Genomic DNA, 23004 nt, shown 5'->3' with positions numbered 1-23004 from the left:
AGAAATGATTCTCATCCCCCATTTAACGTAACTATGGATCCTGAAGAATGCACTGTTATCCATTAATGAAGAAGTGAGCATGAATGAGAATTCTATTAGGAAAAGTTCAACAGAAAACACAGTTGGAGAATGGTGGACCCTGTGCTCCTGGCATCCATGTAGCTTATCAGCCGCTGCGGCGGTTTTGGCAGTAGTTGAGGTGGCTGAAAATCTGATTTTTTTCTTCAAGTGACAGTATTATAGTACTATCATTTTTCATACGATGCATTTTATTTATTATTTTATTATCATTTTTTAATTGTGCTAAAATTGGCATATAATATTTTACTGCAGATAAGCAATGCCAATCTGTCCGGAGGAGAAGAGAGAATCAAAAATAAAATCGAATCTGACAAAAAACTTTATAAGTTTGAGTAGTAAATGCTGCGAACGGAATAGTTGTATTTTGTATTATTTTAACAAAATAATAGTATTTTGTTAAAAGTTCCCCATTTGGGCCTTCTGTGAGCACGGATGGCTGAATCTCGGATTTATAGCTCATTCTTCCACAAACTTGGACTATCCTGTCCTTTGTTTCCCATATCCCACCAGTCTTGGGCTGGGGAGAGGGAAGCAAAAAGTTCATTGTATTTCTTTGTCTCTGATGTGACCTGCTGTGCAGGACTCACCCCACACCCCCAATCTCACCCCTCTTAAATTCAATCTTAAATAGTTCTCAGAGTCCCTGAGGGTATGCCATTCATGCAAAGTGGTCATCCTTAGTTGTGATGTGACAGCTGCCATTCTCCTTTTCTCTTTTGTGGTACCTTGGTGAGTTATCTTGGTCACTACCACTGCCAAATTTAATGGCTCGCCTACTGATACCACAGACGGCCACTGAAGGTTCTGCTGTTACTGGCCATCAGTGTCTGCACCTCAACAGCCTCTGCCAAGCCTGTGTTGAGAGCTCTGTCTGCCACCACTGCCACCGGACTGCGTGTCTTCCATAGAACCTGTGCTGAGGTAGCTTTTTTTGGGCAGTCTCCTCTTCTGAGAACTCAGCCTTGATTGAATCACATGGCTCAGGGGATGATCTGAAAGATGGACTTTATTAAAAACACTTCCTAGGAGACTACTTTTTGTCCTAGAACCAAACTTGTGGATCTCTACTTGCTTTCCCTGGGATGAGCCCCTTTGTGTCTCATTTAAAAGACCCTGGGCACTCACTCCATGGCCAGAGATGCTTGAATCGTAGGTGAATGTAGATTTCAGAACAGAATGTAAATAAATATATGCGAATGTATGGGCACCTTCTGACAGACTTTCAGAAGTCTGTTATTGAATAGTGCTATATATATATAATCCTACCTCTGAGGTAGAGTAAAATCAACTCATGTAGAAGCTTTTTGGAAGTGCAAATGTGTCCCGGAAGACACACAGCTCTCCCATGTTCTGGGCCCGGGAGGATCTCGATAGCCAAGTCCTCCCAAGCAACTCTCCATGCCTTACACCAGATAATCGCTGCTCAAGGAGAGGGTGCCACTGGCCCTGCCAATGTGCTAGTTTCCATTTTCTTTTGTGGTAAGAGCTAAAACAAACAATTTGGAATTGTATAACTCCTGAGGAGCACATAATCCCAACTGGGATATTCTCCAGTTGAGACTTTCTCCAATTGGGAGATTTTTCCCTCTCCTGATCCACTTCTATTCAGCAGAGATCTCCAGCCTTTGAAGTTTTAGAACAATGCACAATTATTTAAGTCTGTGCACTAATACTTCATTAATGCATTTTAGTTTGTCATTCATGTCTTAGTCATAGACTTTCTGGAAAAGACTGTTTCTTAAACCAAATTTAGGACATCTAAATTTTGCACTTTTGAAATGCAAAAAAAAAAAAATTTGTCAGTAGTGATTTACAAGTGGAATCATTCCACTTCCATTATGACATTTTTGACAGATTATATATATTAAAATTTGTGTGCTCACTTGGTTAATCTTTGACCAGGGAAATGGAAGATGGAGAAGAATGATAACAGTGATGATTAAAGAAGTAACAGTGATGCCTGTGTGCATCTATACATATAAAATGGAGTTAAGCTAGTGCAAGGGAGGAAAAAAAGTTTTTCTTGATGCTTTTAGGGTCCCTGGCCGAGTCTGAAAATTAAACCGACAAAGACAGGTAAAGAGGAGAAAAGCATACAAATGTATTTAGTATACATTTTACATGATATGGGAGCCTTCATAAGGAAATGTCCTGAAGAAATAGTTAAACCTGAGTATTTTTATGCTGGGTTTGATGAAGAGTGAACAGTTGAAGAGAAATATTTTAGGTCAAAGAACATGAGGTAATTGTAGTAAACTGGGGGAAACTTAGTGAGACCTGTTTGTTCAGATTCTTCTGGTGGTGTCACTTTGTTTTCTGAGATAAGGACGCTCCTTTCCTTAGGGTGTAGGGAGAGCGCCTCTCACATGGGGTTCTTGTGCCAGTGTTTCAGAGGAGAAAGAAGGACAGTGGCGGAGTGGGGAGAAGTCCTCTTTTCTCAGACTCCTTCAGCTTAAAATATTCAATATCCCGAAGTGCTGTGTTTTGGGGTAGCATATCCTGAACCCCCTAACTAGTCAAACATCAGAGAGTCCTTACATTCTATCTATCCAACCCCTGGTGTCGTAGCAGTTTCACAATTAAAGATCTCTTAACAGGTAGGGGGCTGATAGAGTTTTCAACCCAGTTTAACATGTTCAACCCTGTTACATGTCTCTCATACACAACAGGGATCTAATAAAAGACAAATTTATGACAAGAAGCCCTCCCACTCTGAGCTGCTTCCTTTAGCTGCTGCTCTCAGGGCCTCTGAGCAGGAAAGATTAGCACCCACTTCTACTACTCCCCTTCAGTCTCATATTTAACAACCTTTCCCAGGGCTGAGACAGTTATGAATATGTGGGTTTGCATTTTATTGGTTCTCCTAACTCAAAAATGGCCAAGGATTTTACAAGGCAATGCCTCTCTCAGGTGGTCCTTTCCTGAGCAGATGGAACTGCTCTCTAGGAATAACCTGCTTGGTCATATGGGTGGCAACTGTAGCCCCACACTGGGCACACTCATCAGGGCCCAGGAAAGGAGGATGTAGAAGCCTTTGAGAAGACCCAGTCCTTGAAATGTGGCCGTATTATATCTCATTGGTGGTATATGTAAGGAAAACAGAGCCCCAAATTGCAACAGGCTACATTTATTTGGTGCCTTAGAGCAGAGCTTCTCAAATTTAATGTGCTTATGACTAACCTGGGGAGCCTGTTGAAGTACAGATTCTGACTCAGTAGATCTGGGGTCAGGGCCTGAGATCTGCCTTTCTAACGAACTCCTGAGTGATGCTGAAGCTGCCGGTCTGTGGCACCACTTTGAGTAGCAAGTCTTTAAAGTTTGCCACGTATTCTCCTTGTCATCCCATTCAATCCTCATGACAAGCCTGTGAGGTACTTGACACATCCCCATTTTACAGAAGTGGAGGCAGGTTCAATGAGGTAAACAGACTTGCCCAGGGTTGTACAGCCATTCAATCATCGAAAGCCAAGTCCTGTGCTTTTCTTCCCACATGACTGGGGCTCCTCTGCATACCTCAGCTCTTGGCCCGTAAGGTTGCTTAGGGAAATTACAGATCAAGTCTCCCCATTTCAGAGAGCTGGTTGAGCAGTACACACACAGCTATGTATAATCCCAGTCCTTGTATCCTGTTAGATCTGCTCCTTTATGTTGCCTGTTAGCATGTTTTGGTTGGCAATTCTGTCATCCAACATACTTGCTATCCCTGTTCACTTTATACTGTATCCACAGGTAGGTACAAAATTCCTGATTTCTCATATTTGGATTATAAATAGGCTTTTCAGCGTTGTTTGGAGGATCAAGTATTGATGGGTACATGGAGGAGAAGTAATAACAGGCATATACATAGAATTGCAAGAAGAGATTAAACATCTTCCCATTGATGATAACAATTGACAAAATGAGAATAATAATAATATAAGCTAGAAGCTGACAAAAGCAAAGTGGGTAAGCACATGGGCTTTTTTTTTTTTTTTTAAAGCACATGGGCTTTGAAGTTTTGAATCTTGCTTCTGCCTCTTACCAAATGAATAAATGTGGACCAGTTACTTAGCCTCTCTGTGCTTTGATTTCCTTGTATGTTAAAAGGAGATATGGTTTTTTTGACAACTAAAGGATTTAATTAATTCACAACAGTGCCCAGCACACAGTAATTGCTCCGTAAATAACAGTAGGCATCATTATTACCAATATACCAACCTCCTTATTTTTACGATAGAGCAGAAGAGGCCCAAAAAGCTTAAGTGACTTCAACATTTATTAACAAACAATTATGGAGCTTTTGCTTTGTAGCGGACATTTACTAGTTGGTAACTAGACTAATGTTATAAGTTGGGAAGTAGTGGAGCTGATAACTGAACACAGACCCTTTGATTTCTAGTCCATTATGATGAGTGTATGTTCAACACACTCGCTGCCACTCTGGGTTTGTAATGGTTCCTTGATATTTCAAACAGTTCCACAGGCAGCAGTGACAGCAGTAGCCACCAAACTGTATCTTCTGTCCCCATTTATCTTCTTGAGACAGAGGAGCCTGGGAGCGTGGACTGAAAGGCAGGGGGCCTGGAGCTGAGCCATAGGCGCTACAGAGCTGGCAGATGGGGTGCCTGGCATGCAGGTTGGGAGTGCTCAAGCCCAGTGCCTGGTATTGTTCGCTCCAGGAATAACTTTCCAACCCCACCCAGAGATTGTTGGGTTTAGAATTGGCATCGTTTACCTGGCTGAAGGTAGTGCTCCTGGTGTCTCTCCCCAAGTACTGCAGGGAATCTGGTTACCCTGTGCTGAGAGGCAGGGCACCCCTTGCAGCTGACCCTTCTGCTGCTTTATGCAGTTCTCCGTTTCGACTGGATTTAAAAGCCTTTGTCACCAGGGCATCTCTGGCTCTGAGCTTTGGTAGTTTTGTTTGGAACAGCCTCTCCCCAGTGTTCAAGTTTCAGGTAAGGCCTCTGGTGTGTAACTAAAAGATAAGAACAAAGAGAAATAAAAATCTTTTATTACTTCTGTGAAACCAGGTATGTGCAAATAAACAACGAAGAAGTGCAACTGAATTCAAGAGAATTGTGTGAACTCCCAAGGGGCTATTACCCTTCTCTTCAAACCAAGAGTTGCTATTTCACTACTTTGTTTTCCTCTTCCTTTAGAATGTAAATTTATGGTCACCAGTGGCAATTGGAAGGGTACGTTCCTTTAAAAACAGCCTCTTACTGCCAATATTTGTCTCACTGCAAATTATTTCAATGTTAGCAAATAATTCCTTCAACAAAACTACCAAACCAATAATATCTCCTGTATATGAAGGCTGTGTGTGCAGAAAACCCAAGAATGTTGAAAACAGACCTTCATAGAGACTCTAGCCCAGGGGAATTCATTGTCCCAGTTACAGTGTTTTTGGATTGCAAGGCATAGGGGGCTCCAAATTGTGGAGTGTGCAAGCTGGGAGATGCTGTGGTCCTTTGCCTTTACACAGGGAATGAGAAGTTAGTAATGCTGACTTCCCAATGCATTTGTGATTTATGGAATTGGACAAAGTTCAATTATTTTAAATGTTGTTTTATCACAGTAATACATGAACGTGATTTCAGAAGTTGAATGGGACTAGTAAGCTTCCTGCTGGAGCTACATTTCTCTCACGCATACACATTTCACACTCCAAAGGCAACTATTTTCTATTCTTTAAGCTCTTTATTCTTGAACTGGGTCCATTTTTCTAAATAATACACACACGCTGCTATCGTTTATCAATTTAGACATTAAAGTGTATGAGGATTCTAGCTCTCTTACCTTCTATCCCATCCTGCAATATATCAAAGTTTTATAGCAAGTCAGATTCTGGGTTTTCATTATTTTGCATGGAAATATCATTCATTGCCAAGCCTAGAAGTATGATTATATTTTCCATAAATGTTGTTACTGTTGTTGTTTTCTGGGCTCAGTTTTCTGCAGCTGTTGGGACATTTTTCATCAAACACTCTCTTCCCCTTCAATGACCAGAATTTGCTGGGTTTTGTGGTCGATAGACCTCTCCACTGCCAGCATCTCTTCTGTCAGCACATTCATCTAGATTGATTCCCTCTGGCTTCCGCCCAACCTCCCTGAACAGCAAGATGTGAGGCCCCACAATGGCCTAAGATTCGTAAGTAGGCAAGAAGAGAGGACAATGTAAATAAAGGGAGGAGGCAATCTTGAGCATGCAACTGTCTAGAAAGAGTTTTCTGAGCTCTTTAGATGCTGCAAGCTATAAAATCTTACCATAGTGTAAATGTGGACACTGAGTCAGGGGACAGCTTTAGAATCAAGTGGGGGTTGTCTGTTCTCTTCATAAATATGCCATGTACATTTGGACAGCCTGAAAATCGATTCCATTCAGAAACACATCATCTGGCTCACAAAACTTGGACTCACTCATCCCATGTTTAACCATCAGGTCCCCTTTGACTGTGTCTTCCTACTCCTCCTTTTCTCATCACTAGTTGAGGAAAGTCAAGCATCTGCCAGCACTTATATTCCAGCCTCTATCACAGATCCCTAGAAGTACCAAGCACAAAGGGAATCAGTGCCTGAGCAACCACACACAGGCATGCACATACGTACACACATCCCCAGATATAACAAAGGGATCAAAACGTGTGCATGTATGCATGCACACACGTGCACACACACGTATACACACACATATTGATCTGCTCTGGGTTTTTAATTCTCTGTGATTCTTATAAGACCTTGAACACAGACATCAGAACACCTTTTAAACTCTGAGATGGAGACAACATGTGACATATTTGCCAGACTTTATGTGTATTCCTGTCTATGAGGATGAGAACCACTCCGGAATGTCTGTTTCTTTCTGGCTAGAGAAATAGAAAACGTAATAATGGATAGAGGCATTGGCAGGGAAGGGATATTGGAAAGCCTGAAGACCAATTCTGTTGCATTTTTGCTTTCAAACCCAGGATACAGGAAAACATGATTTACAATAACCAATGCAAGTTATTCCAGATTATAAGCCAAGGACATGACAAGAAAAATTCTGGTAAGTAGTTTTAATAAAAACTGAAAATTTCCCATCTCCTTGCTAGGGATGGAAATAACTCTCAAAAGATTTATATAGTTGTTAGTCTTCCCATGGCCAAGGGAGACTCCTACACTTTCTTCCAGGCTTGTTACTGGTATTTAGTCCACTACAGCATCAACTGAGATTTTCTTTATGAAAATTTCACATTAAAAGGCATAAATTCCAAGTGGGAAAAACAAAGCCTAAAAGTGCATTCAAATCTTGTCTAAAAGGAAAAGAAATGTTTGATTAATTGTTGGAATTAATATATGCGAAGGTAGGATTTGTGGTCCATAAACCAAACGGGGTGGTCTGCAGATGATCTAAAGACAGAAAAATTGTGAGTCTTTAGCATTGTTCTTAGGAGAAGCTGCTAAGAAGCTGGCATTATAAGAATTGGGGCCACGTAGCAGGTGTATCCCCAAACCCGGAGATGGATCTCAGAGGATATTAACCTGAAGCCCGGGCCTTGCTCTTGACTCCTGTTCCTCTGACTCCACATTTGATAAGAACACGTTTGATTATAATCTGGCTTTCCGTATAGAGTTTCCTATAGGGAATGAATACTTGATCAAATGGCATGAACATCCCAGGTGGCCTGTCAACTTTGGTTCTCATTGCAAAAAAACTGGCCATCGGTTTGTGCACCACTTGCTTTAGAGGTGGGTTTTGTTTTGTTTTTTTTAATATATCTTCATTGGAGTATAATTGCTTTACAATGGTGTGTTAGTTTCTGTTGTACAACAAAGTGAATCAGCTGTAAGTACACATATATCCCCACATCACCTCCCTCTTGAGCCTCCCTCCCATCCTCCTTATCTCAACCCTCTAGGTCGTCACGAGTGGTGGGTTTTGCATAAGCCTGACTTCTAGAGAGCTAGCATGTTATGGTATAAAATCAGATTCATTAACCTGCAAATTTGAGGTGATCCAACTAATTCACTCCTCTCTCCCCCTACAGTCCTGTTCCTGCCATTTGCAGAGCCCAGGGCAAAAGTACAAATGGAGGACTCAAGCCTGTCTTACCCCACTTTTCTTCCCACCAACAGCTCTAACCATCACAACAGGGGGGTGGGGGGTAGTTGGGGGGGCCAGGTGAGCATCCATAGGGACACCCCAGTCATCAAGTCCAAGATCTGTCCCTGTCCCTGCCTACCCAGTAGCCACTGCTTGGCCATTTCTGGAGCCCAGGGGTGTGGATATGGCAATGGCTATCTTTGGGAGAACAGACTCAAGGAAGAGTCTGGCATTTGCTACAGGCCATTTGGCGAGGATGTTCTGGGGCTGAGGGCTGACCTCAGGGCAGACACACCTCCTTGGCTTCATGGACGCCCTCACTATGTGGAGAGGGGTTTGCCCAGAGGAAGACCAGAGTGGGGCCCAGGCCATTGGACAGAGTTGCCCAGTTCTAAGGGTGACACTGCCCACATGACCAACCTTTCTCTACTTTTAGGACATTCAGGAGTGACCGTATTACCTCTTGGGAGGACCTCTCTATCTCAGCTCTCTAAAACTGCAAGACTTCCGAATAGAATGTTATTTGCCAACTTGTGATCCAAGGGGTATCTGATGCAAGTCTGTGGGCCATAAACAAAGCCATATACTGTTTGAAATTGCTCTTCAGAGAACTGGAAGTAACTTTGGGGTTCTCTATTAACATTTATAGAGGTTCCTCAGGCAATTAGACTGAATTCTGACCTATGTAGAAATGAAGGCCAGGGTCACAGCCTCATCTCTCCTAATTACAGGGTCAAGGACATGAGACTTGACTTAACTGCTAATGGAAATCCTTAATCTGAATGAACCCGAAACGCTTGGCCCAGGGAAATTAGCACATAGTGTTAGCAAATGACATTCAAATTGTTTTAAAATAATCTAATCTTCCAGAGCTCTGTGCTTGGCTGATGGAAACAAAAATTTGAAAGGAACAACCTGGAACTTACTGGCTTATAAATGTGCTTTGGGGCAGAATGATTGCAAAAGCGATCACATTTTGTTCCAAGAGATTTCACTGCTTTTTCACAAACACTCTATCCAATCTTGCTTATAGAACAAAACCACAGAGCTGCATTAAGAGTGGAGCAGAAAAGGATTTTAACCTACTCAGCCAGCTGGTCTATCACCTAGATTATACAGGGTGAGGAGGAAGAGAAAGATGTAAACATAATGTGACACACAGAGCAATTTCATGTGATTACCTGATAGAAGATGCCTTAAAGGTAAATGGATGGGAAATCAATATTTACAAAGTTCAGGGTGGGATGACCAGTTGGTCGTTTCTGATAATATTGATATAGCTAAAGAGCTGTGGCCAGGAGAAGACTGGCCTCATTGGCTGTTCATATAATTTTATTTTTATTTTATTTTTTTATTTCATGTCAATCATTCATCCAACAAATATTTAAGTACCGGCCAAATGCAAGGCATTGTTCAACATGAGAGCATTTCTATAGATTCTTTTCCTTTGCTTCCTTTCTTATGTTTTCTTCTACTTTCCATCTTTATTCCATCACTAGGGAGGTAGTATAACAAAATAATTAGTCATGCAGGCCATGTAACCTACAGGAAGTTATTTCACATCTCTGAATCTTGTCTTCCTCATCTGGGATAAATAAATAGGGATAGTGAAAGTGCTTAGCTTACACTGGTGGCTCAGCACACTCTAAGCTCCCAATAAAAGTTAAATATGAAAAAAGGTTAGGAAAGAGATCATGATAATTTGCTTTATAGGCTGCTGAAGCTAACTTAGAGGCCACTTTTAGGAAAGAGTAGCATTAGCCAGAAATGAATCAAGGATGATATTTGTGACTTCCAATGTTTTATATTTCTTGAGCATAAAGAAACCACCAACATTAGCTGAGCATATACCTTTTCAGGATATAAACAAAACTTTTTGAATATGTGATATTGGTTGGGGAGAAAACCAAAAACTTTTCCTCTACCCTCTTAGGTTTGGTGGCTGAGGCCCTGAAAAAGAAACTGACATAAGACAGATTATCAGGAGAAGAAGGTTTATTTCATATCAATAGGGAAGGTCTCACAGAAATGAAGCGAAAACTCCAAAGAGGCAGATAGACCTGGAGGCTTATGTACCATTTTAACAAAGAATGATAAATGTGGAGACATGACAAAAGAAAAAGGATCTGAGCTTCCAGGAGTAGTAAATTATGGGAAGGTAAATACATGAGAAAGCTAATGGAAGATAAGGGTTGTTCATTTTTGTAAGGTTTGTAAGGCAGATTCCTCTCAGTGCCATCTCTGGGCTAAGGGTCTAGAGTTGTCTCCAGTGACTAAGAATCAGTCTACCCTTCCTGGTACTAGAGTGTTGGGCAGGGAGGACATCTTCATGAAGGGAAATTTATGTCCTGCTTTTAGGCAAATAGGATGGAAGCTAGAGAGCTTTGTTCTGTGTCTGTTTCTCAGTTGCCTTCAGCTCAAAATAATCCTTATGCCAAAGTGGCATATTTGGGGTGGCGTAGTCTTATCCCTTTATATTATAAGGGGACAAGCCACGGTACTTACTCTCAGCTGTGATTCCATAGTGACCAATCATTCCTTCCTCCTTGGTTTGCCCACTGGAGATCAGAAACTGTGTTTGGCACTTGGCAGAGTCCTTGTGCATTTAAGTGGCTCCCTGTTTGTGGAATGAGAAAATTTTGGTAGATTGGTGCTCCTCTCTGTAGATGAAACAAAAAATACCACACAACTGGATAAAAACAATTCGGGCCATTAAAAAATCTTTAGGGTGGGCTAATCTGGCTTTATTAGATAATCAGTGTGTATGAAATGAGCAAAGAGAAACTAGTTACAGAATCCTGCCATGCACAGGGTTTCTTTGGTGGTGGTTGTTGTTTTTGTTTTAACTCAACAAATGTAAATTCTCAAAGCCTAACTTCAACTCATCAAATTCAATTCTCAAGCAATTGGTTCTATTGTTTTGCCTGCAAATTTGCCTGAGTCTTGATTACTTGGTCTGCCTTGCTACTAGAGGACCTCCAGAATTCATTGACAGGTCCTTTGGTTTTCCCACTGAATGGCTCTGAATGTGTTTCTTCTTGCAGGGGGTGGTGGAATTCTGGAACCATTTTGAGTTGGGAAACCATTTGTCGGTTGATGCCTGGTCAAATAGGTTCAGTCCCCACCCAACCCCATACCCATGTAAGGCCAAAGTAGCTTGAGGCTAGAGCAAGTATGAAGGTAAATTCAGACTATTGAATACATATACTCTAATACTGGGGTACAGAAACATATCGATTATTTATTTATTTATTTTATATATAATTTATTATAATATATATGTTATTATTTACTTATTTATTTATTATTTCCACACCAAACTCTCTCACCTGTGGATAAAGTCTAGGCTCCTTTACACAAGAGGAAGTCTGGTGTAGTGGTTAAGAATGCAGTCCTGGAGACGGTCTGCTACAGCCATCTTGCTACTAGGAGAAGGGGGTCTGCTGAGGGTGAGGCCAACATGGCCAAAAGCAAAGCTAAGACAGAGTGAGAAACCAGGTCCTGGAAATGCTGTGGGGGAAAAACTATGCCACCCCCAAGTATGCCATTTTGCCATAAGGATTATTTTGAGCTGGAGGAAAATGAGAATCAACAGATGCCAAAAGAAGCCTTCCTGGAGCTTCTCTTATCTGACTAAAAGCAGGAACTTCTGAGAAATGAAGACTGCCGTAAATCTCCTCTTCTGGGGAAGTTTTATGGCCATGAAGAGATGGAAAGTTGGCTCCGAGATGGACCTACACAAACAAACCTTCCTCCATTAGTTTTCCTATATTTACCTTCCCAGAGTTTGCTGCCCTTGGAAGCCTAAAACCTTTCCATTGTCTTGTCACTTCTCTACAAATGTACTGTTCTTTGTTAAGATGCTATGTAAGCCCCAAGTTCTAATCACCCCTTTGAGTTACTCATCACTGAGAATTTTTCACGAAGTATATGCACACTGCACATATTAATAAACTTTGTTTTTCTCTTGTTAATCTTTCATCAGTGAAATCTGCAGGGCTCCAGCTGGAGAACATAGGAGGGTAGAAAAAAAAGTTTTCTTTTCCTCCCCTACAATGCTATTAAAGAGCCCTGATCAAGCTGAGCTCAAAGCCAGAACCATCCCTAGATTTTTCAAACATGTAAGCCAAAACCATTTTTGTTTTGCCTAAACCATTTTAGGTGGGGTTTTTCCATCATTCACATTCTCTTCTCCATCTATCAAAATTTTCCCCGGTATCCAAGCCCAGTTCAAACGCACGCTCTATGAAGCCTTCCTTGTTCCCTCCAGGCAGAATGGCGTCTGCCTGCCTCTCTCCCTCTTTTCTGTTCCTGTGTAATACTCAGTTAACACTTCTCTTAATGCCCTTACCAATTATGCCATGGGCCGTTAAGTGCCTGAGAACTCTAAAGCTAGATTGCTTATGTTGCAGTCCTGGCTATAACATCTGCTAGCTGTGTCATATCTTCCCTAATAGAATATAAGGGGCTCAAGACAGAGATCTTGGCTTAAGCCATTTTCCTGTTGTGCCACCCATCTTGTTGTCCTATTCCCTTGAACAAGGCCTGTTTATAGACCTACCTATGAATCCTTGCATTGCCCTCCACCCACTCTCTCAATTAGAAGACTGATGTTCCCTTGGTCTTCCTACTATGCTCAGTCTCCAGGTCTTTGCCAGGCCCTGAAAACATGTTAGAATCCGGGACTTCCTAAACCTTCTCCATTCTGTTGATGCCTGATCAAGGTTATGACATAAACGTACAATCTCAGTGACTGACTCTTCCTTTCTAGATTCTGGAAATGGCTGGTACTTAAAGACAGATGAATGTTGCTTCAGTGGTCTATCTTGACTGCAGTTGACTCATTCCCAGAAATACAAAGTAATTTCTATTCCCTGGCTATTAATAAATGTCAGTTCCAGATCCATACTGTCTTGCCTTTGCTTTCCTGAAAGGCAGTCTGAAGGGTTAACTGTTGACATAAACCCTTTATTCAAATGAACAGACTCCAAAGAGTTCGTGGAAAGAATATTAAATCCAGATATTCTACTAAGATGCTGCCCTTGAGCTAATGGGAAAATAAAAACAACATAATTTAATAGAGTCAAATGCATATAAACACAGAACAGAAAAGATTGAAAGCTTTTAGACAATGACCTATGTTATGGTCCCATTTCTGTCACTTAATAAATAGATGACAGTGGGCAAATCACATAATTTCTGTGTTCCCTTCAGCAAAATGGGATTAATAATAAGCTATTTTACCTCTATTACTGAGATCATCACTGAGTTGTGATGATGACCAAATTGGCTGGTGTATAGTGGCTTTGCTACACATATAAGGTATTGTTGTTATTATTACTATTACCAAGTGATCCAGGGTGTGAAATCTAATTTCTCAGTGAGACTTTTACACAACAACATTTGGTAATGGTTGAAATCCAACATCCTTGTGAAAAGCAAGTTTGACTCTTTATGAATTGGTCCCATTTATTTTGTGGGTAAATAAAGTAATGTATGAGTTTCTGAAGTCTGTTCCTGCTACTTTCATGTTTAGAGCTGACAACCATAATTAGATTAGGAAACAATAATGTAATATAACTACATAATTATAATTCTTATGACAGATCAATGAAATGGAGCAGAAAAGCAAGTGGGAGTATTGAACTGGAGGAATCCAAGTTTGGGTGTTGGGTAAAAGGTTCTTTAGGCTCCTTGTTCATGCTGCTTGAGCTTACCCCATCCCAATCGGCATTGGTTTTCCTGCTTTAACATCATACAGGTTACACTCAGACTTCTTCTCACCATGGTGTGAACTTAGATTCTTAGGAGCTATGAAATTTGTCTCCCTAAAGTACTCCTTGGCAAGATTAATTTAGCTGATGTCTGCCTGTAGAGTTACCATGTTGACACTGCAAAAGCAATCTGGGTAAAACTGATGGTGCCCTAGCACTAATCAAAGCAGTGACACCTAACCTTACTAATAGTCACTGATGGTACTCCTTAACACCAGCAACTCCCAACCTCGACTCCCTGAACACCTCTACACAGACAAGGTCTCCTCATAGGTTGGCCACGTAGCGTCTTTGGGAGGCTGGACTACTGAGGCATTGAGCACAGGCAAAGATGCCCTATGCATGCCAGGGAAGCTGACAGCATCTGGACTTTGGTTTGAGCAACGAGGAACTCAGGAGGAACTGGGATATACTAGAGATTAGAAGACCTTCTCTCAGTTTTGGGTCCTAAGAATTCTCCTGCTTTCTTGTCTTATCTAGGAAGCAGTGTCAGGCTTCAATAATGTCTAATGAAACTTTGCACCAGACAGGTAGGATGAGCACTCAGAGGAAAAAATGAAATTGATTTAAAGGAAATGAGAAAACGCAAAGGGAATAATTCTGGCACACACTTTGTAGATCAAGATAAATATCTGCTACTACGATAAAGGGTACTGCATTTGTATTCTCCCTGTTTAGGGGACTGCTTATTTTATGAAAGATGTGTCATTGAAGTGTATATCTGTTTGACATTTGTCCTACAGCCAAGCTGAAGTTTATTACGCTCTGCTGAGCCATTAATGTCTTGCAGAGTGGAAGTGTTTTTAAGGCAATTGATGACACCACAGAAAGGGCAAGATCAGAATTTGGAAAACCTTTGGTATATCCTTTGGAAAATGGACAAACATAAGCAGAAAGGAATCTAATAGGGAGAAAAGCAATTCACTAAAAGAGGAAAAATAAATGGGGTAGAGAAGATTGACTTTGCACACACATCTTCCACTTAGTCATTGGATCAGAGGACAAACACAAATCAACAGTTCCAGTCAACTCCCTGAATTCTCATTTTCTCTAAATAACACCACCTCTCATTTTATTTTTTCTTATTGCAGTATAGCTGATGTACAATATTATATGAGTTACAGGCGTACAATATAGTGGTTCACAATTTTTAAAGGTTATACTGCATTTGTAGTTATTATAAAACATCAGCTATATTCCCCATTTGTACAATATATCCTTGTAGCTTATTTTACACATAATACACCCTCTCATTTTAAATCTACCGAGATCAGAACTTTCCTTTTGCTGCAGGAATGCAATTAACCCCTCCTCATTTATTTTCTTCATTTGGGAAATATTTACTGAATACTTCCTAGGTGCCAGTCATCACATATACAAAGAAAATGCCACATGATATTTGCTGTAATAACAAAGATGAGCCCAGTGCAGCAGCAAACCCTGTTTCTTTTTTTTTCTAGGCACATAGATAGACGGAAATAGGCTGAGAGAAGGCTAAATAAGTTGCCTAAGGTCATACAGCTAGTAAAGTTGCAGAGCAGGATTTAAACTTAGGGTAGAGCAAATTTCAAATGTAGGTGACAGGCTCAAAAACAGACCATTCACTGACCATTGCCTGTATTTAAATCTCATGCCTATCCGAATTTCAGAAAGGACTTCACTAGAAGGTAAAGTTCATGTGAGCTGCCAACTTGCCCTGCAGTTAAGTAGCACCATGTGACTGAGTCTAGACCAGTAGAATGTAGGTGGAAATGGTAAGAAAATATTATATACCCCCAAATTTCTTGACAATTAGAGCTAGAAAGGGCCACTTAGGGACATCTAGGTGATATCTCCCACAAGAGAACTATGGCTTCAATGGACAAATTTACTTGTAGACAGTTATCATTTAGCCAGTATGGTTTTTAAATGTTTTGGTATGGATGTGCCATTTTCTAGTTTGGACCCATTTCCCATGACACCCACTGTCTCACATTTGACTACTGTCACATACTCGCTCACACTCATGGATGTAAACGCCTGGCCCTTCCAGGCCTGACCCCTAAACACTTCTCTCACATTCCTTCAGGGGTGTTATTTTCCCCACCTGCCAGCCAAATGCTGATGAGCTAGTGGAAGATTCTGAGGACTTAGAGGATAAAGAAATCACAAGATGGAAGAACCTGGGATCCTGAATGACTGTGTGGGGTAAATCATGCCCCACTGGACTATGACATGAGTGCAAAAAAACCCCAAACCAAACACACTACTGTGTTAAGTCATTGATTGTTGAGGCTGATTTGTTTTAGCAGTTAGACTACCATGGCTAAACTGTGCCCTAGAAAAAAAAAAAGTGCATAGTCCAGTATTTTTATATTTATAGAAATATAAAAATATCACATCCCATAATAATTACTCCTCTCAGAGACTTCATGGTATTTATAAACTCTCTTTGGTAACATATTCATAGAATTTCAGCCCTAAAAGGGAACATGGCAGCTCTTTCTACATGTGATATTGGAAATAGAAATAAAACACACAAACGTTTCAGGGGCCAGGCTTCACATGCAAGAGTGTGAGAGAATATGTGACAGCAGTCAAATGTGAGACAGTGGGTGTCACGGGAAATGGATCCAAACTAGAAAATGGCACACCCATTCCAAACAGCAAGCAAACTGACTTTAAAACTTTACTGGGTAAATAATAAATGTTTACAAGTAAATTCGTCCATTGAAGCCACAGTTGTCATGTGGGAGATGTCACCTAGATGTCTCTCAGTGGCCCCTTCTAGCTGAGATTGTCAAGAAGTTCTTGGGTGTATATTTCTTATCCATTTCCCTTGAAAATATCATACAAAGGAGAACTTCCTAGTCCAAGATGCCACTGTTTCTGGATCTTAGTGCTTTATTCCATTCACCTCTAAGAGTCTAAATCATTAACCTAATACATAATTATTGACAGGACTAGCTACATAATTTGTGGGGGCACTTTGCAAAATGAAAATGTGTGGCCCCATGCAAAAAGCAGGAAAACAATAGCATTAAAGGTACTAAAACAAACTTTTCCTTCTTTTGTGGTCTCTCTCTATCTGTCATGGTGTTTTTTACTTAATGTTTACTTAATTTAATTTTGCTACTTAATGTGTGCTCCCTCAGGTACAGGGATGCTCTTGGGGAAATGCAGATCCTCACAGGCAGGTAGGGCCCCACTCTAAGACTTGCTGCGCAGCACCGTGCCTGATGCGTCGGGCCCTGGGTGGGACAGGTACGTCCTCTGAGGCAAGTGCACCTCCACACCAGCGTGCACTTGGCACCTGGATCAGGTGTGAACGAGAGCCTTGCCGCCTCAGTCGCCCTCTGAATGCACGGTGGTGTCGCGGGTCCAGGGCAGGATGGCTGCTGCCCAAGCCCCTCCGGGAGAAACCACGGCCACTTGCATCCAGGCTTCACACCACGTCCAGACCCCTGCCTGAGTCACAGTCCCCCTCAGCCCCACCATGTAACCGAGCTCCCACCCAAGGCACAGAGAGTGAAGAGTGGGTAGCCAAGAACCCAGGGAGGCGAGTAGGTGCAGAGGTGGCCGGAAGTGGGACTACACGTGAGCTGAGCCAAGACTCCAAGTGCCCTGCCCAAGTTTCATTGTCCCATCAGACTTCACCCATAAAATACAAATTCAAAGGTAAAATTATTAAGAATTTCAAGATGGCGACCACAGAGCGTTAACCCCAAGTGTGGAGCTCTTCTGAGAGGGGCCCTGATTATGGAGCACCTACTAGCTGCTAAGCACCAGGGATACAGTTATGATCAAAATAGACCAAGTCCCTACCCTGATGGAGTTTACATTCTAATAAAGTCCTTACTGAAGTGCAGATAAGTGTGGGAGGGGTCATACTTTGATGAACAGTTTAATTATAAGAAAGAGTTAGCAAATGGTCAGTTTTTAAGCCTATCAAAGAGACCTGAACTTTGCACAGCCCTGGGGTTGTACACTGCTCTTCCACATTTACTAGCCTGTGACATTGTGCAACTTACTTAACACTCTCTAAGCCTATTTCCTCATCTGTAAAGTGGGAATGGTAGTAATACCAATTTCTATAGGCAAAGAGGCTAGATGGGCACATCCTCATGTTCTGTTACTACTTTTTTCTCTTTTTAATTGAGGTATAGTTAGTTAATGTACAATTATATGTTACAGGTGTGCAACATAATGATTCACAATTTTAAAGGTTATACTCCATCTAAAGTTATTATAAAATATTGGCTATGTTTCCTGTGCTGTACAGTATACCCTTGTAGCTTATTTATTTTATACATAGTAGTTTGTACCTCTTAGTCCTCTACCCCTATCTTGCCCCTCCCCCCTTCCCTCTCTCCACTGGTAACCACCAGTTTGTTCTCTGAGTCTGTTTCTTTTTTGTTATATTTACTAGTTTGTTTTATTTTTTGATTCCGCATATAAGTGATATCATACAGTATTTGTCTGTCTCTGCCTGACTTATTTCACTCAGCATAATACCCTCTAAGTTCATCCATGTTGTTGCAAATGGCAAAATGTCTTTCTTTTTTATGGCCAAATAGTATTCTTATATATATTTATATATATATGTATATGTATACACACACACACACACACACACACACACACACACATATATAACTTCTTTATCCATTCATCTGTTGATGGATACTTAGGTTGCTTCCATATCTTGACAACTGTAAATAACGCTGCTATGAATATTGGGTGCATATATCTTTTCAAATTGTGTTTTCAGTTTTTTTGGATGTATACCCAGGAGTGGAATTGCTGGGTCATATGGTAGCTCTATTTTTTTTTGAGAAATCTCCATACTGTTTTCCACAGTGGTTGTACCAGTTTACATTCCCATCAACACTGTACTAGGGTTCACTTTTCTCCACATCCTCACCAACATGTTCTTTTTGATGACAGCCATTCTGACAGGTGTGAGGTGATATCTCATTGTGGTTTTAATTTGTATTTCCCTAATGATTAACAATACTGAACATTTTTTCATGTGCCTGTTAGTCATCTGTATGCCTTCTTTTGAAAAATGTCTTATCAGGTCTTCTGCCCATTTTTTTTTTTTACTATTTTTGCTGTTACTATTTTTTAGTAGTAGTTCATAGTATTAATATCCATTAGCTTTAGCTTAAATGAACAGAAATAAAATGCATGGAATTGGAGAAGTGACAGTGTGGGAAAGAACAAGAGTATTCAGGTGGAGGAAGCATTTTTTTACCTTATTGCAGCTAACTAACCCAAATTTAGGTTATTTTTACTTATGTAATGCCAGCTGAACGAGATTGTATCTTTTTTACTTTACTGAATTGACTGAACGATTTGGTGCTGTATGAAAAAGGAATCTAATAGTATAGCTTCCTTTTATTTTTGTAAAGGAAAATTAAGTTTTAAAGTTAAATGAAGCACAGTTTATTTCTGATTTCTAGAGGCAAGAAAACGATCATATGTCATGGATTTCTCACTAAACTATGAGTAATGAAATTTGGTGTTTATATTCACTTCCACCACTGACCTGTTAAGTGCATTCTTTTTAATCTCTGGAGAATTGTAGTGGTAACACTTGTCACATTTCCTACTGAGATATTTTGAGGATTAGGTCAAATCCTTAAAATACTAGCAGTTTAATGAAAGGCACTTAACTTGAAGAGGAGAAAAAGTAATGCAGGGGCACTGTTTCCTGATTTTTAAAAAGAATATAAGAATTGTTTGAAATACAGTTGGATTTCTACACACTTGATTGTGACCTTCCAGAAAAGCATTCATAAGTCTGGAATTTCCCAGAATGCTTTGCCAGGAATTAGAGTTGAATTACCAGAAAATCAGTATGACATGTAGCACACATTTTTCTAGATAGTAATTCACACACACACACACACACACACACACACACACACACACACACACACTCACAAACACCTTTCACTGTGGAGCTCCAGTTCAGGAGAAAAAGGAGTGTCCTACTCAGAGATGGAAAGGATTTGTTTACAATTTGTTCTAAAGAATCATTCCCAGCTGGAAATATACTTTTATTCATGAGGAAATACAACCTCTTTAGTTTTTATACCTTCCCTGAAAAATAGATTTTCTTTCAGATTTATTTTAGATTTTATTTTCATAACTTGTCATACAATTCCGTCAAGTCCTGCCTAGCATCTCATTAATATAAACTGCACCTGATCTAATCTAAGTCATCTACATTTTCCCCTCCATCTTCTTTCCTCCCATTTCGTGTGTGTGTGTGTGTGTGTGTGTGTGTGTGTGTGTGTTTTCAGCAATTTTCCTTTAGCATAATGATGCTATGAATCTTTGTTAGAATTCAGCCATAGCCCTTTTCCTGAGAGCATGGGTGAAGCCTCCACAAATCTGGTCAGGAATTGCTCCTTATTTTGTCTGAGGATTTCTTTTCCACCCCTGGGTCTTCACGTTTCCATACTGCCAGAAGTCCTTTCTGTGCCTGACTGAAAGCCCAAGATATTTAGACTCTCTTGCAAAATAAATCCTTTTCGTCTCTGGTTAGTATGCTTCTTGAAAATCTGTGTGCTCGGAGGGATCATAGGGTTAAAAACTTGAAGAACTGGGGGGCGGGGGGCAGAGAGAAAGAGAAGGGAGCCTGGGAAAAGTAAGATAGAAAACTTCTGGCTTTTCATCTGGACTGAATTACTTAATCACTGTACCTTCAACTAGATTCTCAAGAGACCCCAAGAGAATTCCTCAACTCTCTCAGGAAACAGATTACTCCATCTGAGTGAAATCTTCCTTGGAAAATAAACTGTACAAAGACAGAAAAGATAATGTAAAGAGCTCAGCAAATGTGTTCAGCAGTAGTTAGCTGTTATCATTATAATAATATATCATTATTATATATCTTATAGATATAACATATCTTATTTAATTTTCTCAAAGCCCCTATAAAGTTGGTGTCATCATATCTATTTTTTACTCACGAGGAAACAACAGGAGGTTAGGTAACGTACACGTTTGCTTAGCTGCTAAGAGACAGGGCAGGAAAATTTAAATTCAGGTCTTTCTTGATTCCAAACTTGTTCTCTTTTCACTATGTTGCAAAAAAATTCACCAATTTATTGTATAGAAACATTGGCTTCTGCCCTGTGGCTGCAGGGTTTCTTATTGTCTACGACCCTGCTCACAGGTCAGAACTTCGTCCCAACAGCTTTGCTGAGAAGAGGGATGGGCATTCCCTTTGGAATGTGAGGGTATTTACACAGATGGGTTCAGTTGTTGCTGTCATTATGTACCCTTCCCCAACTCTCTACCTGGGAGAGGTCCTGGTACTACCACCACTACCACCACCACCATCACCTTGCTCTGACTAAAACCCTTGCTCACCTTCCAAGGCTTGGTTCAAACATTATGTTCTTAGGAAGGCCTTACCCGAACCTTGACCTTCTATTCTTTTAGTCATTTATTCAGCAAATATTTAATGAGGGCCAACCAGTGTCAAGTACTCTTCTGGAAGCTAAGGTACAGTATTGAAAACTCCCTCTGTCAAGGCACTTTCATTCTTGTTTAGGTAAGGTTCCCCACGGCATCCTGACATTCTTATTACTAACACTGCATGCTTGTGGTTATTTATTTGTCGGAATTTGAATTAATGTCATTCTTTCCCACGAATTCCCAAATCCAAAAAAAGGCACAGACCCCATGAGATTTTATTCATTAGCATGGAGCTTTGCACTTAGTAGGCACTCAATAAGACTGAACAGCAGTGAGACACATTAATCCACCTTTCTTCCAGGGCGCCCAAGCAACGAGTATTCTCAGTACCAACTCCCAAGAGTTCCTCAAGTGCTGTGCTCAGGCATTCAGTGTGGGAGCAAGACACAAAAAGTCCATAATCTAAAACGGAAGGGCTCCTCCATATGGAGACCTACCTCTTATAAATGGTTCCTGCCCTGGGGATGTGGAGAGAGGAATTTTTACACAGTGCTAATGCAAGTAGAGGTTGGTGCAGCCATTCTGATAAGCAATCTTGCAGAATTTAGTCAAATTAAGTATACATACATTCAGCGTTCCTACAATATAACTCCTGGGTATATGTGCCAGGGATATTCTCACATAGGTCCATAAGAGGACATATACAATGGTGTTAATTGCAATATTATTTGTGAGTGTCTGTCTATCCCTGGTAAAGCAGATGGGTAAAGCGTGGAGGCACATGACTGGGCATGAGATGGCAGTTAGGAAAAATGGATTATATATTCATACAGCAATAGATATACATACAGCGATAGGGAATATAGCAACATATAGCTAATATTAATAGACTAATATTTAGTGATTTAGAGGAAGAGGTAGAAAACAGAATGAGATGGTTAACATAACCATTTATGTAACTTAAAAATCCATGGGGAATTCCCTGGTGGTCCAGTGGTTAGGACTCTGCACTTTCACTGCTAAGGGCATGGGTTCAATCCCTGATCAGGGAATTAAGATCCCGCAAGCCACATAGTGCAGCCAAAAAAAAAAAAAAAAAAAAAAATCCATGAACACAAAACATTATGCATTCTGCAAACACACCTGCAAATAAAAATATCCATACTAAACGCATTAAAATGACTGTCTATGGTGAAAGGAGCATGAGGGTGGTGGTGGGAATAAATGGAAATTAATTTATGTAACAATTATTTAATAACATAATTTATTACATAAATTAATTTATAAGTAAAATAAGGGAGAAGTCTTGTGTGGACACTGATGTCACTGAACAGAATGTTCAAAAGTAAACAAACAAAATTGTTTTCCAGAGCATTTACCCTGTCTGTGGCACCACTTGCCAGACTTGTCTGCGTGTTGTGCCCATTCCTGATGCCACCTATAGATCACATGTCTTGCAGAGGTGCTTTGGAGTATCTTAAATTTGTTTCTTCTTCCGTGATGGTCACCCTTGCTCAGTTGCCCATGGTAACTGCTTGAGTACTCTGAGTTCCCAGTGTCTGCTCCTGTCCAGCTTACAGGGGAATTTGGCAAAACAAGGAATGTTGCTGCTGTTGGCTCAGCTGGTTCTGCCCCAGGAAATCACTGTGAGTGATCCATCTCTGTCTTGCT

General features: G+C 40.6%; 1 protein-coding gene across 23 annotated transcripts in view; it reads right to left on the bottom strand.

The window, feature by feature from the left end:
* Positions 1 to 23004, bottom strand: part of LOC307194899 (uncharacterized protein) — a gene marked incomplete at its 5' end in the record, with an annotated part of 247522 nt that overhangs the window by 55007 nt on the left and 169511 nt on the right. For 15 of the 23 annotated variants that reach the window (XR_013830654.1, XM_079938311.1, XM_079938304.1 and 12 more), the window contains 2 exons: positions 4796 to 5035; positions 10652 to 10806. Coding sequence is in view for 3 of the 23 variants with exons in the window: in XM_079938309.1 (XP_079794435.1) it covers positions 10712 to 10806 (95 nt within the window). Of the gene's footprint in view, positions 1 to 4795; positions 5036 to 5656; positions 6604 to 10651; positions 10807 to 20612; positions 20708 to 23004 lie in introns of those variants that run through there. The other 8 variants (XM_079938321.1, XM_079938308.1, XM_079938313.1 and 5 more) reach the window with 6 other exon arrangements.

The sequence above is a fragment of the Stenella coeruleoalba genome, assembly GCF_951394435.1.
Source record: "Stenella coeruleoalba genome assembly, chromosome: 11".
Taxonomy (NCBI): Eukaryota; Metazoa; Chordata; class Mammalia; order Artiodactyla; family Delphinidae; genus Stenella; species Stenella coeruleoalba.
This window is presented reverse-complemented; position numbering and strand designations above follow the sequence as displayed.